General features: G+C 43.5%; 1 protein-coding gene across 5 annotated transcripts in view; it reads left to right on the top strand.

Moving 5' to 3' along the window:
• Window positions 1-13,256, top strand: part of LOC118394027 (myocyte-specific enhancer factor 2C-like) — a 126,601-nt gene extending 113,345 nt beyond the window's left edge. For all 5 annotated transcript variants that reach the window (XM_052461222.1, XM_052461220.1, XM_052461223.1 and 2 more), the window contains exons 7-10: window positions 4,158-4,336; window positions 8,835-8,964; window positions 9,982-10,120; window positions 10,409-13,256. In XM_052461222.1, the coding sequence (XP_052317182.1) occupies window positions 4,158-4,336; window positions 8,835-8,964; window positions 9,982-10,120; window positions 10,409-10,751 (791 nt within the window). In that variant the 3' untranslated portion in view covers window positions 10,752-13,256. The remainder of the gene's footprint in view (window positions 1-4,157; window positions 4,337-8,834; window positions 8,965-9,981; window positions 10,121-10,408) is intronic.
• Window positions 13,257-15,000: the final 1,744 nt, after the last annotated feature.

Raw genomic sequence — 15,000 nt, 5'->3', positions numbered from 1 at the left:
TGTTTTTCCTGGTAAACAGCTTTTGCTGTGTTTTGCTGGTGACCAGCCTTCGCTGTGTTTTCATGGTTCCTTCGTCCTGTTTTTGCTGGTAAACAGATTTTGCTGTGTTTTTGGTAGCCAGCCTTCGCTGAGTTTTTGCTGGTGTCCAGCCTTCGCTGTGTTTTTGCTGGTGACCAGCCTTCACTGTGTTTTCTTGGTGACCAGCCTTTGCTGTGTTTTCTTGGTGACCAGCCTTCACTGTGTTTTCTTGGTGACCAGCCTTCACTGTGTTTTCTTGGTGACCAGCCTTCACTGTGTTTTCTTGGTGACCAGCCTTCACTGTGTTTTCTTGGTGACCAGCCTTCGCTGTGTTTTCTTGGTGACCAGCCTTCACTGTGTTTTCTTGGTGACCAGCCTTTGCTGTGTTTTCTTGGTGACCAGCCTTCACTGTGTTTTCTTGGTGACCAGCCTTCGGTGTGTTTTCTTTGGTGACCAGCCTTCGGTGTGTTTTCTTGGTGACCAGCCTTCGCTGTGTTTTCTTGGTGACCAGCCTTCACTGTGTTTTCTTGGTGACCAGCCTTCACTGTGTTTTCTTGGTGACCAGCCTTCGCTGTGTTTTCTTGGTGACCAGCCTTCACTGTGTTTTCTTGGTGACCAGCCTTCACTGTGTTTTCTTGGTGACCAGCCTTCACTGTGTTTTCTTGGTGACCAGCCTTCGCTGTGTTTTCTTGGTGACCAGCCTTCACTGTGTTTTCTTGGTGACCAGCCTTCACTGTGTTTTCTTGGTGACCAGCCTTCACTGTGTTTTCTTGGTGACCAGCCTTCGCTGTGTTTTCTTGGTGACCAGCCTTCGCTGTGTTTTCTTGGTGACCAGCCTTCACTGTGTTTTCTTGGTGACCAGCCTTCACTGTGTTTTCTTGGTGACCAGCCTTCGCTGTGTTTTTGCTGGTGACCAGCCTTCACTGTGTTTTCTTGGTGACCAGCCTTCACTGTGTTTTCTTGGTGACCAGCCTTCGCTGTGTTTTCTTGGTGACCAGCCTTCAAGTCATATCATGCTGGCTTGCAGAGTGATGTTAATTTACTATTGAAATCCTGCCTGGGTGGGGATATCCAACAATGGGAACTTTACTTTTCCAACAACATGCATTCAGAATGACTGCCAGGGTTAGACAGATGAATAAATGAGACTACCAAAACCATCGAAACTGGAACAATCATTTCAGTCCAACTAACAGATTGGATTAGTTTAGAAAAATGTATGTTGCTTATCTTGGTGTAGCATAGGTTTAATTAATAAACCTATGTACATTCAAAAACATAAGAAACAAAAAAAGATAATGCAAAAAAACATTCTAAAAATAAACTGCAATAGAGCCTGCTGGGAAATATGATAATAATGGTTGTGGTCAGACCAACTTGACCAGCTAGACCATGCTGGACCAGCACAGAACAGCCTAAACTGGTATGTGTCTGAAACACAGTGAAAGCTGGTCACCAGTGTCCAAAACACAGCAAAGGCTGATCACTAGTTATTGTGTTATTTTTTTACTCTTGATTTCATTTGATTTTATTACCCGTGTCCAAAATACAGTGGGATGGTAGCCACCGTGCTGGTCAGACCAGCTTAACCAGCATCCAACCAGCACCGACCAACATGTACCAGAAAATAGCATCATGTACTACCTTGAAAAGTATGCTGGTCTATGCTGGTTTGCAGAGTCTTCCAAAACAAGCGCATTGAGACGAAGACACAAGACCTACAGTATTCTTACAAAAAATAGCTAAATGGTTCCTGTATTTTTGTCCGTAGCCTACGTAGATACAGTGGAAGCTGTTAGTTAGCTAGATAGCGTGACACACGTTACTTCAGATGATGGATTCAGATTTGAATGCACATTAGGCCCAACCTCAACAGAAGAGCCTGCATATGGAAAGTGGAAACGGAGCTCACCCATTAGACCACGACAGGACATCAGAAATGGTTCAGTAACAGTTAACTATAGATGAGTTGAATCACACCAGCCGTCTGTGTGTCTGTGTGTGAGGCCCAAAAAGCAGCCAGTGTGTTAGCGTACTGCAACAGTTTGGCATCCCTCAGCCCAAGCAAGGCCCCAGGCCTAATCTACATACAGGAATACCTGTTTTGATTCACTAAATGATCTGTGTGTACAGAGAGCGTCATTGAGATTGAGTGGCAAGAGTGTGTTCTCATTCATGTCTCTCCACATGGGCCCTCTCCACAGTACAATGGTCCCTCCATGAGGATGAGAGCGAGAGCGAGGCAGGCAGAGCTGATGATGCAGCTGGATGGAGTGGCACTAGGAGAGGCTCCCATACAAAAGCCACACGTGCATCCATACACATGCTCTGTGTACACGTACGCTGTCATGCACCAACACAATAAATAATTCATCATATTGAAAGTCACACAACTTAGACAAATACTATTTGACACACACACACACACACAAACACTGAGACTATACAAACACAATCTTACACACGAGCATGCAGACATGCACACACACACACACACACACACACACACACACACACACACACACACACACACACACACACACACGCACGCACGCACGGACGCACACACACACACGCACACACACACACACACACATACATACATACATACATACATACATGTTTTTCTAATTCTGTTAGACAGACTAATTTTATTTTACCACTAGGGGTCTTTTACTTTTCAGCTTGTTCAAATTTTGGTCCAAACAACAAAACTCTGAAATGAAACAGAGATCAGCAGGAGGAAATTGCCCAGGAAGTCATCTGCTACTCATTTTCCCCTGGAATATGATTAGGAAATGAATTTATGTCAAACATATCATTCCTGCCCCTCTTTCAAGTGGGACATATCCATACAGCTCTTGGTGTTCTACCCATAGGAAGAGGCTGCGGGATTGGGATGGAAACAAAGCTTACACACTGCTCACTCTCTCTTGTTTTTAATGGGGTGTTGCTGGGAGGGTGCCCCACTGGTATGTATGTGGCATGGGTGCCAAACTCAGTCCTGCAGTCAGTCAGTCTGTCGGAGGAGGAGGAATGTGGATTGGGTATCTACCCCAGGGCAGGGTCTTTGTCTGGAAGAGGCAACACGTTTTTAGCGCTGATGGACAAATGATGGGCCCTGTCCCACTGTGGTCTCCAAGGCCCTAATTCAATATTTTTACACATCTCACTGACTCTCACTGGCTAGATGCAGGGTAAATGGTAGTGACAGCGGCAAAAGAGACATTCCTCTGAGACATCAAACAATTGTATGAGTTATTGGAATCACTGGGTGAGTTATTGGAATCACTGGGTGAGTTATTGGAATCACTGGGTGAGTTATTGGAATCACTGGGTGAGTTATTGGAATCACTGGGTGAGTTATTGGGGTCACTGGGTGAGTTATTGGAATCACTGGGTGAGTTATTGGAATCACTGGGTGAGTTATTGGAATCACTGGGTGAGTTATTGGAATCACTGGGTGAGTTATTGGAATCACTGGGTGAGTTATTGGAATCACTGGGTGAGTTATTGGAATTACTGGGTGAGTTATTGGGGTCACTGGGTGAGTTATTGGAATCACTAGGTGAGTTATTGGAATCACTGGGTGAGTTATTGGAATCGCTAGGTGAGTTATTGGGGTCACTGGGTGAGTTATTGGAATCACTGGGTGAGTTATTGGAATCACTAGGTGAGTTATTGGAATCACTAGGTGAGTTATTGGAATCACTGGGTGAGTTATTGGAATCACTGGGTGAGTTATTGGAATCACTGGGTGAGTTATTGGAATCACTAGGTGAGTTATTGTAATCACTGGGTGAGTTATTGGAATCACTGGGTGAGTTATTGGAATCACTGGGTGAGTTATTGGAATCACTGGGTGAGTTATTGGAATCACTGGGTGAGTTATTGGAATCACTGGGTGAAAGTGACCACTCTCTGGCTCTAGGACAGTGGCTTCTCTGCCCCTCTTCTAGTTGAAGAATTGTAATATTTGTAGAAGTAATGGTTTCCTTAGTACAACATGCTACTGTGGTCTGAGAACAATATGTAGGATACACTAATAGAGCTATTTTGAACAGTATAATTAATAGCTCCTCTCCCTCTCTTCTCTCCCTCTCTTTTCTCCGTCTCTTCTCTCCCTCTCCCTTCTTAAGGCAATGGCTACGGGAACCACCACCGTAACTCGCCTGGTCTACTGGTCTCTCCTGGCAGCATGAACAAGAGCATGCAGGCCAAGTCTCCCCCGACCATGAACCTGGGAATGAACAGCAACCGCAAGCCTGACCTGCGGGTGCTTGTCCCCCCTGGAGTCAAGAACAACATGCCCTCCATCGTGAGTCGCTCAATCACTTCACCCCTAGTCCCAGTCCCAGTCCCAGTCCTAGTCCCACTCCCACTCTCAGTCCTAGTCCCAGTCTCAGTCCTGATCCCATCCTTCTTTTTTTCCTTTGTCTTTTTCTTATGTCCTCTCAATTGATATCCTCTCTGTGTGTTTCTATCGTCTTTTTGAGTGTTTGTCTTCAGTGGCTGTAACTGTCCTTCAGTGGCTGTAACTGTCTTTTAGTGGCTGTAACTGTCTTTTAGTGGCTGTAACTGTCCTTCAGTGTCTGTAGCTGTCCTTTAGTGGCTGTAACTGTCCTTTAGTGGCTGTAACTGTCCTTTAGTGGGTGTAACTGTCCTTCAGGGGCTGGAACTGTCCTTTAGTGGGTGTAACTGTTCTTCAGTGGCTGTAACTGTCCTTTAGTGGGTGTAACTGACCTTTAGTGGGTGTAACTGTCCTTCAGGGGCTGGAACTGTCCTTTAGTGGGTGTAACTGTCCTTTAGTGGGTGTAACTGTACTTCAGTGGCTGTAACTGTCTTTCAGTGGCTGTAGCTGTCCTTCAGTGTCTGTAGCTGTCCTTCAGTGTCTGTAGCTGTCCTTTAGTGGCTGTAACTGTCCTTAAGTGGCTATAACTGTCCTTTAGTGGGTGTAACTGTCCTTTGGTGGGTATAACTGTCCTTCAGGGGCTGGAACTGTCCTTTAGTGGGTGTAACTGTCCTTCAGTGGCTGTAACTGTCCTTCAGTGGGTGTAACTGTCCTTTAGTGGGTGTAACTGTCCTTTAGTGGGTGTAACTGTCCTTTAGTGGGTGTAACTGTCCTTCAGTGGCTGTAACTGTCCTTCAGTGGGTGTAACTGTCCTTCAGTGGGTGTAACTGTCCTTTAGTGGGTGTAACTGTCCTTTAGTGGGTGTAACTGTCATTCAGTGGGTGTAACTGTCCTTTAGTGGGTTTAACTGTCCTTCAGTGGCTGTAACTGTTCTTCAGTGGCTGTAAATGTCCTTCAGTGGCTGTAACTGTCCTTTAGTGGGTGTAACTGTCCTTCAGTGGCTGTAGCTGTCCTTCATCGGATGTAGCTGTCCTTCAGTGGGTGTAACTGTCCTTCAGTGTCTGTAGCTGTGCTTTAGTGGCTGTAACTGTCCTTTAGTGGGTGTAACTGTCCTTCAGGGGCTGGAACTGTCCTTTAGTGGGTTTAACTGTCCTTTAGTGGGTGTAACTGTCCTTTTGTGGGTGTAACTGTTCTTCAGTGGCTGTAACTGGGTTTCAGTGGGTGTAACTGTCCTTCAGTGGCTGTAGCTGTCCATTAGTGGGTGTAACTGTTCTTCAGTGGGTGTAACTGTCCTTCAGTGGGTGTAGCTGTCCTTTAGTGGCTGTAACTGTCCTTCAGTGGCTGTAACTGTTCTTCAGTGGGTGTAACTGTCCTTCAGTGGCTGTAGCTGTCCTTTAGTGGGTGTAACTGTTCTTCAGTGGCTGTAACTGTCCTTTAGTGGGTGTAACTGTTCTTCAGTGGGTGTAACTGTCCTTCAGTGGGTGTAGCTGTCCTTTAGTGGCTGTAACTGTCCTTCAGTGGCTATAACTGTTCTTCAGTGGGTGTAACTGTCCTTCAGTGGCTGTAGCTGTCCTTTAGTGGGTGTAACTGTCCTTTAGTGGGTGTAACTGTCCTTCAGTGGGTGTAACTGTTCTTCAGTGGCTGTAACTGTTCTTCAGTGGCTGTAACCGGGTTTCAGTGGCTGTAACTGTCCTTCAGTGGCTGTAACTGTCTTTTAGTGGCTGTAACTGTCTTTTAGTGGCTGTAACTGTCCTTCAGTGTCTGTAGCTGTCCTTTAGATGCTGTAACTGTCCTTTAGTGGCTGTAACTGTCCTTTAGTGGGTGTAACTGTCCTTCAGGGGCTGGAACTGTCCTTTAGTGGGTGTAACTGTTCTTCAGTGGCTGTAACTGTCCTTTAGTGGGTGTAACTGACCTTTAGTGGGTGTAACTGTCCTTCAGGGACTGGAACTGTCCTTTAGTGGGTGTAACTGTCCTTTAGTGGGTGTAACTGTACTTCAGTGGCTGTAACTGTCTTTCAGTGGCTGTAGCTGTCCTTCAGTGTCTGTAGCTGTCCTTCAGTGTCTGTAGCTGTCCTTTAGTGGCTGTAACTGTCCTTAAGTGGCTATAACTGTCCTTTAGTGGGTGTAACTGTCCTTTGGTGGGTATAACTGTCCTTCAGGGGCTGGAACTGTCCTTTAGTGGGTGTAACTGTCCTTCAGTGGCTGTAACTGTCCTTCAGTGGGTGTAACTGTCCTTTAGTGGGTGTAACTGTCCTTTAGTGGGTGTAACTGTCCTTTAGTGGGTGTAACTGTCCTTCAGTGGCTGTAACTGTCCTTCAGTGGGTGTAACTGTCCTTCAGTGGGTGTAACTGTCCTTTAGTGGGTGTAACTGTCCTTTAGTGGGTGTAACTGTCATTCAGTGGGTGTAACTGTCCTTTAGTGGGTTTAACTGTCCTTCAGTGGCTGTAACTGTTCTTCAGTGGCTGTAAATGTCCTTCAGTGGCTGTAACTGTCCTTTAGTGGGTGTAACTGTCCTTCAGTGGCTGTAGCTGTCCTTCATCGGATGTAGCTGTCCTTCAGTGGGTGTAACTGTCCTTCAGTGTCTGTAGCTGTGCTTTAGTGGCTGTAACTGTCCTTTAGTGGGTGTAACTGTCCTTCAGGGGCTGGAACTGTCCTTTAGTGGGTTTAACTGTCCTTTAGTGGGTGTAACTGTCCTTTTGTGGGTGTAACTGTTCTTCAGTGGCTGTAACTGGGTTTCAGTGGGTGTAACTGTCCTTCAGTGGCTGTAGCTGTCCTTTAGTGGGTGTAACTGTTCTTCAGTGGGTGTAACTGTCCTTCAGTGGGTGTAGCTGTCCTTTAGTGGCTGTAACTGTCCTTCAGTGGCTGTAACTGTTCTTCAGTGGGTGTAACTGTCCTTCAGTGGCTGTAGCTGTCCTTTAGTGGGTGTAACTGTTCTTCAGTGGCTGTAACTGTCCTTTAGTGGGTGTAACTGTTCTTCAGTGGGTGTAACTGTCCTTCAGTGGGTGTAGCTGTCCTTTAGTGGCTGTAACTGTCCTTCAGTGGCTATAACTGTTCTTCAGTGGGTGTAACTGTCCTTCAGTGGCTGTAGCTGTCCTTTAGTGGGTGTAACTGTCCTTTAGTGGGTGTAACTGTCCTTCAGTGGGTGTAACTGTTCTTCAGTGGCTGTAACTGTTCTTCAGTGGCTGTAACCGGGTTTCAGTGGGTGTAACTGTCCTTCAGTGGCTGTAGCTGTCCTTTAGTGGGTTTAGCTGTCATTTAGTGGCTGTAACTGTCCTTCAGTGGGTGTAACTGTCCTTCAGTGGCTGTAACTGTTCTTTGGTGGGTGTAACTGTCCTTCAGTGGCTGTAACTGTCCTTCAGTGGGTGTAGCTGTCCTTTAGTGGGTGTAACTGTTCTTCAGTGGCTGTAACTGTCCTTCAGTGGGTGTAGCTGTCCTTTAGTGGCTGTAGCTGTCCTTTAGTGGGTGTAACTGTCCTTCAGGGGCTGTAACTGTCTCATAAATGTGCTGTCATAGGTTAGGATTTTAAAAAGATAGACTGTTAGTGTAGTACAGTAGTAATAGTACATTTCCGTTTCAAATGAGCTCCTGTTTAGTCGCTTCACTCCTAGAGCAGTTCCATCCTTAGAGCCAAACCCGACCGCTTTCTCCATCCAATGAAACTAATCAGAATGTATCGCCCTCCCCGTCAGTCTGAGTTTGTCGATCTGCTATTGGTAAGTGGGTCTGTCACTCAAAAATTAGTAAACAAAAATAATAATAATAACACCAAACACAGATGTCATCCATCATCCTGAGTTAGATAGAAGGGAGACCAGTCATTATCAAATCAAATCAAATTTTTAGGTGGTGATGGTTAGCATTAAAATACAGGGTAAGATGACCCAGATGTCCACATAGGGGCAACTTCCACCTCACCAATCCGCTGCAGGTGTTGCACAGTACATGTAGGGGTTGAAGATGTTTAGCCAGGGCCCAGGTGACACCTAGTGGTATTTGTGAATCATTGCATCCTGTCATCTCCACCCTTCCTTCCTTCCATGTCTTATTCAGAGGCGTTGCATGGCATCTTAGCATGCATGTTTCCCCTCTCTCAGAACCAGGGAATGAAAGGCAACAATGGGAACAATTTTATATGGCATCAAACCGCCATCATTTCTGTGCCTCACCCCGCCACAATAAAGAGCCTCTCCCAGCTGTTTCTGTTGCCGTGGAGACCAGCAGGGTTACTATAGCGACGGCGGGAACTCAGAAGGGGTGGTAAATGATAGGGTTGGCAGGGTTCAGCTGTGCCGCAATGCAAGTGATTAATTTCCAAGAAGCTGGCATGTTGTTCATTCTTCTAGCATCTGCGGAGCAAAAAAAACAAGGCCTATTTTTTATTCTCTTTTTTTATTTTTCTGGTGCTGACTTTATTTGTGATGGCGCTCATGTTTTTCCATCTCTCTCTGTTTCTGTCCGTCTCATAGAACCAGAGAATAAACAACTCCCAGTCTGCACAGTCATTGGCCACCCCTGTGGTTTCAGTAGCAACGCCCACCCTACCTGGGCAAGGAATGGGCGGTTACCCATCAGCCATGTCCACTTCATACGGTACTGGTAGGTACCACTGCTTCTACACCTGTTATACACACACGCACGCACGCACACACGCACGCACACACACACACACACACACACACACACACACACACACACACACACATACACACATACATACATACATACATACATACATACATACATACATACATACATACATACATACATACATACATACATACATGCATATATGCATACATACATACATACACACACACACACACACACACACACACACACACACACACACACACACACACACACACATACACACACACGCATGCATACATACACACATACATACATACATACATACATACATACATACATACATACATACATACATACATACATACATACATACATACATACATACATACATACATACATACATACATACATACATACATACATGCATATATGCATACGTACATACATACATACATACACACACAGACACACACACACACACACACATACTGTATATGCATACATGCACAGTCTTTGTCACAAACATGTTTATGTGTGTGTTTGTTACTAGTTGCAGAGTTTCAATGAGTTTAGAAAGTGACCTATACACACACGCCTCACCATTTACATTTGATTATTGATTTGATTTTCAGCGATTTTATATGATAGGCAGTTTTACAGGACTTCACAAACATCATAGTGAATATAAGCATGATCGAATAAATATAGCTTTTTATGCAAAATCACCCATCAATAGTCTGTGGCCCTGAAACATGGTTTCATCATGAGATGGTAAACACACATTTCATTACACTAACGTAACAGCAGGTGGTGCTGTTCACACACATCCTATATTCCTCACTGCATCACTCCCTCACCCACTAACGCTGTGATCAGTGGCACCTGTATTGGTGCAGCAGGAACATTACTGTTATACTTCTCACTTCAGTAGCCATAATTCCAAACTAATGTGCTTTTCCAACTGGTTTGAACTGGCCTGAACTGGTTTTGACTGGTTCTCTCTCTCTCTGTCTGTGTGTGTAGAATACTCGCTGAGCAGTGCAGACCTGTCCTCCCTGTCCGGCTTTAACAGTGGTAGCTCCCTCCACCTGGGCTCCATGAGCGGATGGCAACAGCAACACCTCCAGAACATGCAGCAGCACTCTGCCCTCAGTCAGCTAGGGTAAGTACAGTGGGATACACACAATAATATGTACAATATATATTCTACAAGGCTCCCTACACAGGTAGCAGACAGATGAAAGAGAGGGATGGATCGTGAAATTAAGTTTGTTAGGGAAACTAGCATGAAAATACTGATACATATTGAGAATTGAAATGTTGAAATATTGTGACCAGACATGAGATATGGATGTGGTAAAATTCGAGTAAACTTGTGTGTGTGTATACTGTATGATCATGATTCCTTACTCTTTAACCCCTTGTGTTTGTTTTCCTTTCCTTCCAACAGAAATTGCAATAGCAATCACTTATGTCACAATTCAAATCTCTCCCTGCCTTCTGCTCAAAGCCTGCACATCAAGTCCGAACCTGTTTCTCCTCCTAGAGATCGCACCAGCAGCACACCGGGGGGCTACGGCGTCCCGCAGCAACAGAACCCCTCGTCTCGCCAGGACTCAGGCCGCTCCCCTGTCGACAGCCTGAGTAGCTGCAGCAGCTCCCATGAGGGCAGCGACCGCGACGATCACAGGAACGAGTTCCACTCTCCACTGGGAATGTCCCGGCCCGCCCTGGACGGGTGCGAGAGCCCCTCGGTCAAACGCGTGCGCCTGTCCGAGGGATGGGCCACATGATTATCACATCCAGTGCTGGCCGTCGCTCAAGCCTCGCTCACGCTGCGACGTCATGATGCCCCGGTACCCTCACTCTCGATATCACCACGCGACGCGTCACTCACCTCCGGAGCCCATGCTCTCTCTATCTCTCTCTCTCTTATCTCTCTCTCTCTATCTCATTGGAGGAAGGGGGGCACCTTTTTCTCTATTTAACTGTAATGTTTCTTTTTGCTTTTTGCAGAGTATGTGTGCTATACATATTGACGTTCTATAAAGCAGTGGAGGAGGTTGGTTGGAATGGGGTTAGGGGATATTTTTGGTGGGGAACTATGCATTACTTGTGCCGTGTGTGGGAAAAAAATGTATGCATATAAATTTACACGTGTGTCTATGTGCACATATATGCATATCAACAAATAAACAAAAAAAAGTCAGGTACTCTGTTTTGTAAAAGTACTTATAACTTTCCTCAGTGATAATCAGTTACTAGTAGAGGAAACAGCCAGAGTGTATGTTGCTAAGTGAACAGCCTAGCACTTGAGTTGGCCAACCAATACATGTGTACAGCGTCAATTTCATTGCTACCTTTCTCCGCGGTTCTCCCTTACAAAATGTTTGTTACGATAGATGATGTCATGTTGCAGGTTCAACGTATTTATGTAAATAGAGGGTCAGATGGCAAAGGGGAGGGGTCAAAAGTTGCCAGACATTACAGATTATTCATACACAAAATGAAAGCTAATATGCAACATTTGAAGGATTGTACAGGTATTACCGCAGGCCCATTGGTAGATGTGAGGAACCAGGAAGAGAACCCATGCTAAACAGAGAGCTCCTCCTCAAATATGGAGCCTATAGATAGGAACATCCTTTTACCCAAGAGCCATGTTAGTGTAATCAAGAAACCATGGGTCTTGTATTAGATATTCAGTATTAAAAAAACAATTGTACGATACACTTGCTTATATTTTCATATGAAAGAAATACAATGCAAAGCATTTTTGAGGCTTTTTGTAGTTTCTATAAGCCAGAATGTGTTTTTTGATAGCTTTGCTAATATGAATGAGATGGATAGTCCGACAAGAAATGAAATTACTGGGCGTCCAAACCAAGCCATGAGAACAGACTGAGAACCCATGCTTTGCTGAACTGTTTTCTCTTTGTAGAGGTTTTGTTTTTAAACGTGTATTTCTAATTATATATAATAATGATAAAATTAAGACTCTTTAAAAAAAAATCTGTGAAATTAACATGCTTGTGTATAGCTTTCTAATATATAAATATATATAATAATGTTTGTTTTTTTCTTAGTGGAGTTTCTTATGTGCAGTTGTTTGTTATTTTGTTTTATTTGAGCCTGGGACAGAGATGTTCAGAGGCATATTTAGTCTAACCTTGAAAAGCAGCTAAACAGAGTTGACCATGTCTGTGTTTATGAGTAAATTAATAAAGATAGACCTCTTTCAAACAAGTTTGAGGAAACTGTGTGGGGATTGAAAGAGGGGGTTAATGCCCAGGCAGGAGATGACATCCCACTGGGCACAGACATGAGTTCAAGTTATAGTTTTCATTTACATTTGGTTGAGTTGTCAACTAATGTGAATTGAACGTGAAATCAACAGAACATGTCATTGGATTTAGGTCAAAAGGGTGAAAAAAAAGATGAAATTTCCTTTGGGTTGAAATGACATGGAAACAACATTGATTCAATCAGTTTTTGCCCAGTGGGATGTGACATCCCAAATGAAGGTTTGATATCACTCATGGTGACCCATCTTTGTTATGTCATGATCCTCATCTGTAGGATTCTACAACACCCGCCGACATCCTCTTTGATGGGCCTTTGACACACCTATTTTGTATATTTTCAAGGTATTATTTAATGTTTTCACTACAAATCATTTGCCAAGCATCACAATGAGACCCAACCTTGTGTGCAGGACACCACATAAATCCAGATTAAAATATTTATTTGATAGTTTGTATTTGTGTCAAATGATCGAGCTGTTGAGTATTTTTGTGGTCTCTAATCACGAGGTGTTGTGCTGTATTTGACCCCACTCAGTCCAATGGCCAGCTCAGTGTTCCACCCAGCCCCTCTCCCCCTAATGTTCATGCTGGTTTAGGAAAAGCAAGAGTTGATTTCAGACAAATATAACTTGTTTTTAAAAAACAAACATGAAACTAGCCACATCTCTCTCTCTCTGCCTCTCACTCTCCCTAGTCTGCTGTCACTCAAGTGTTATGGTATTTCTGTGTGCATATTTCATGCCAGTTCACTATGTTGTTAGTGTATGCAGTCTGTGTAGTCAGAAACAGGGGCAGAGCCCCTATGCTGTTCTTTCTTTCTTTTTTCCAATACATTTTTTTTTTTACATGATATTTCAGGCAGCATATGTGTGGAGAAACCAAAGCCAGTGGCATTTCTGTGTTGTAATATTATTGAACTTTTATTTTCACATTCATTTATGGTTATTGCAAGCATTGACAAAAACAATAAAAGCATTTACTCAAAATGTACAATTGGTTTCCCATTTCCATTTCAATTCGGTCAGACTTCATAATGTTCCTATATGTTAAACGGGTAAAGGTTTGGAGTACCATTGCAAGTCCTTCTTAATACATGGTGACAGCTAACTTAACTATATAGTGTCATATGGAATTGGCTAATTTCATATTTTCAGAAGACATTTCCTGTTGAACTGCATTTCAAATCATATAACAAATATGTGTAACTGGGAGGATATTCATTGTGTGTATCATGGAAAAGCACGTTTTCCAAACCCTATTTTTGTTAATTAAGCTGGTTGAGTTACTTTACAAAAAAACACAACACTAAAATCTCCCTTTTTACCTGTAGTGTGTTTTCTGAGGTGTAGGTGGTGTTTCTTGATATTGTGTAACCAAAGACATTGAGCATGCTTGATTTTATTTCATATTTTATTTTGGTTGTGGATTTAAAGCAGTTGTATTTCTTCACCTGTTGATCAGTTGTAATGTCATTATTCTGTATTAACGTATACATACTGGTACCTCTAACTGACCCACCCAGTACCTCAGCTAACCTGTTGATCAGTTGTAATGTCATTATTCTGTATTAACGTATACATACTGGTACCTCTAACTGACCCACCCAGTACCTCAGCTAACCTGTTGATCAGTTGTAATGTCATTATTCTGTATTAACGTATACATACTGGTACCTCTAACTGACCCACCCAGTACCTCAGCTAACCTGTTGATCAGTTGTAATGTCATTATTCTGTATTAACGTATACATACTGGTACCTCTAACTGACCCACCCAGTACCTCAGCTAACCTGTTGATCAGTTGTAATGTCATTATTCTGTATTAACGTATACATACTGGTACCTAACTGACCCACCCAGTACCTCAGCTAACCTGTTGATCAGTTGTAATGTCATTATTCTGTATTAACGTATACATACTGGTACCTCTAACTGACCCACCCAGTACCTCAGCTAACCTGTTGATCAGTTGTAATGTCATTATTCTGTATTAACGTATACATACTGGTACCTCTAACTGACCCACCCAGTACCTCAGCTAACCTGTTGATCAGTTGTAATGTCATTATTCTGTATTAACGTTTACATACTGGTACCTCTAACTGACCCACCCAGTACCTCAGCTAACCTGTTGATCAGTTGTAATGTCATTATTCTGTATTAACGTATACATACTGTACCTCTAACTGACCCAAAGTACCTCAGCTAACCTGTTGATCAGTTGTAATGTCATTATTCTGTATTAACGTATACATACTGGTACCCTAACTGACCCATACCTCAGCTAACCTGTTGATCAGTTGTAATGTCATTATTCTGTATTAACGTATACATACTGGTACCTCTAACTGACCCACCCAGTACCTCAGCTAACCTGTTGATCAGTTGTAATGTCATTATTCTGTATTAACGTATACATACTGGTACCTCTAACTGACCCACCCAGTACCTCAGCTAACCTGTTGATCAGCTACTTCTAGTGCAAAGGGAAAACCATACACTTGGACAGTCATGTGGTATTTGCTTAAGGTCCCAACTATTCACTTGGGATTCTTTGATTGATTTACATTGTTTGCGGTTTTCTTTATTTTAGTTGTATCCGTTTAATATATATATATATTTATATATATAAATGTGTGTGTGTGTGTGTGTGTGTGTGTGTGTGTGTGTGTGTGTGTGTGTGTGTGTGTGTGTGTGTGTGTGTGTGTGTGTGTGTGTGTGTGTGTGTGTGTGTGTG

The sequence above is a fragment of the Oncorhynchus keta genome, chromosome 14 (assembly GCF_023373465.1).
Source record: "Oncorhynchus keta strain PuntledgeMale-10-30-2019 chromosome 14, Oket_V2, whole genome shotgun sequence".
Lineage (NCBI taxonomy): Eukaryota > Metazoa > Chordata > Actinopteri > Salmoniformes > Salmonidae > Oncorhynchus > Oncorhynchus keta.
This window is presented reverse-complemented; position numbering and strand designations above follow the sequence as displayed.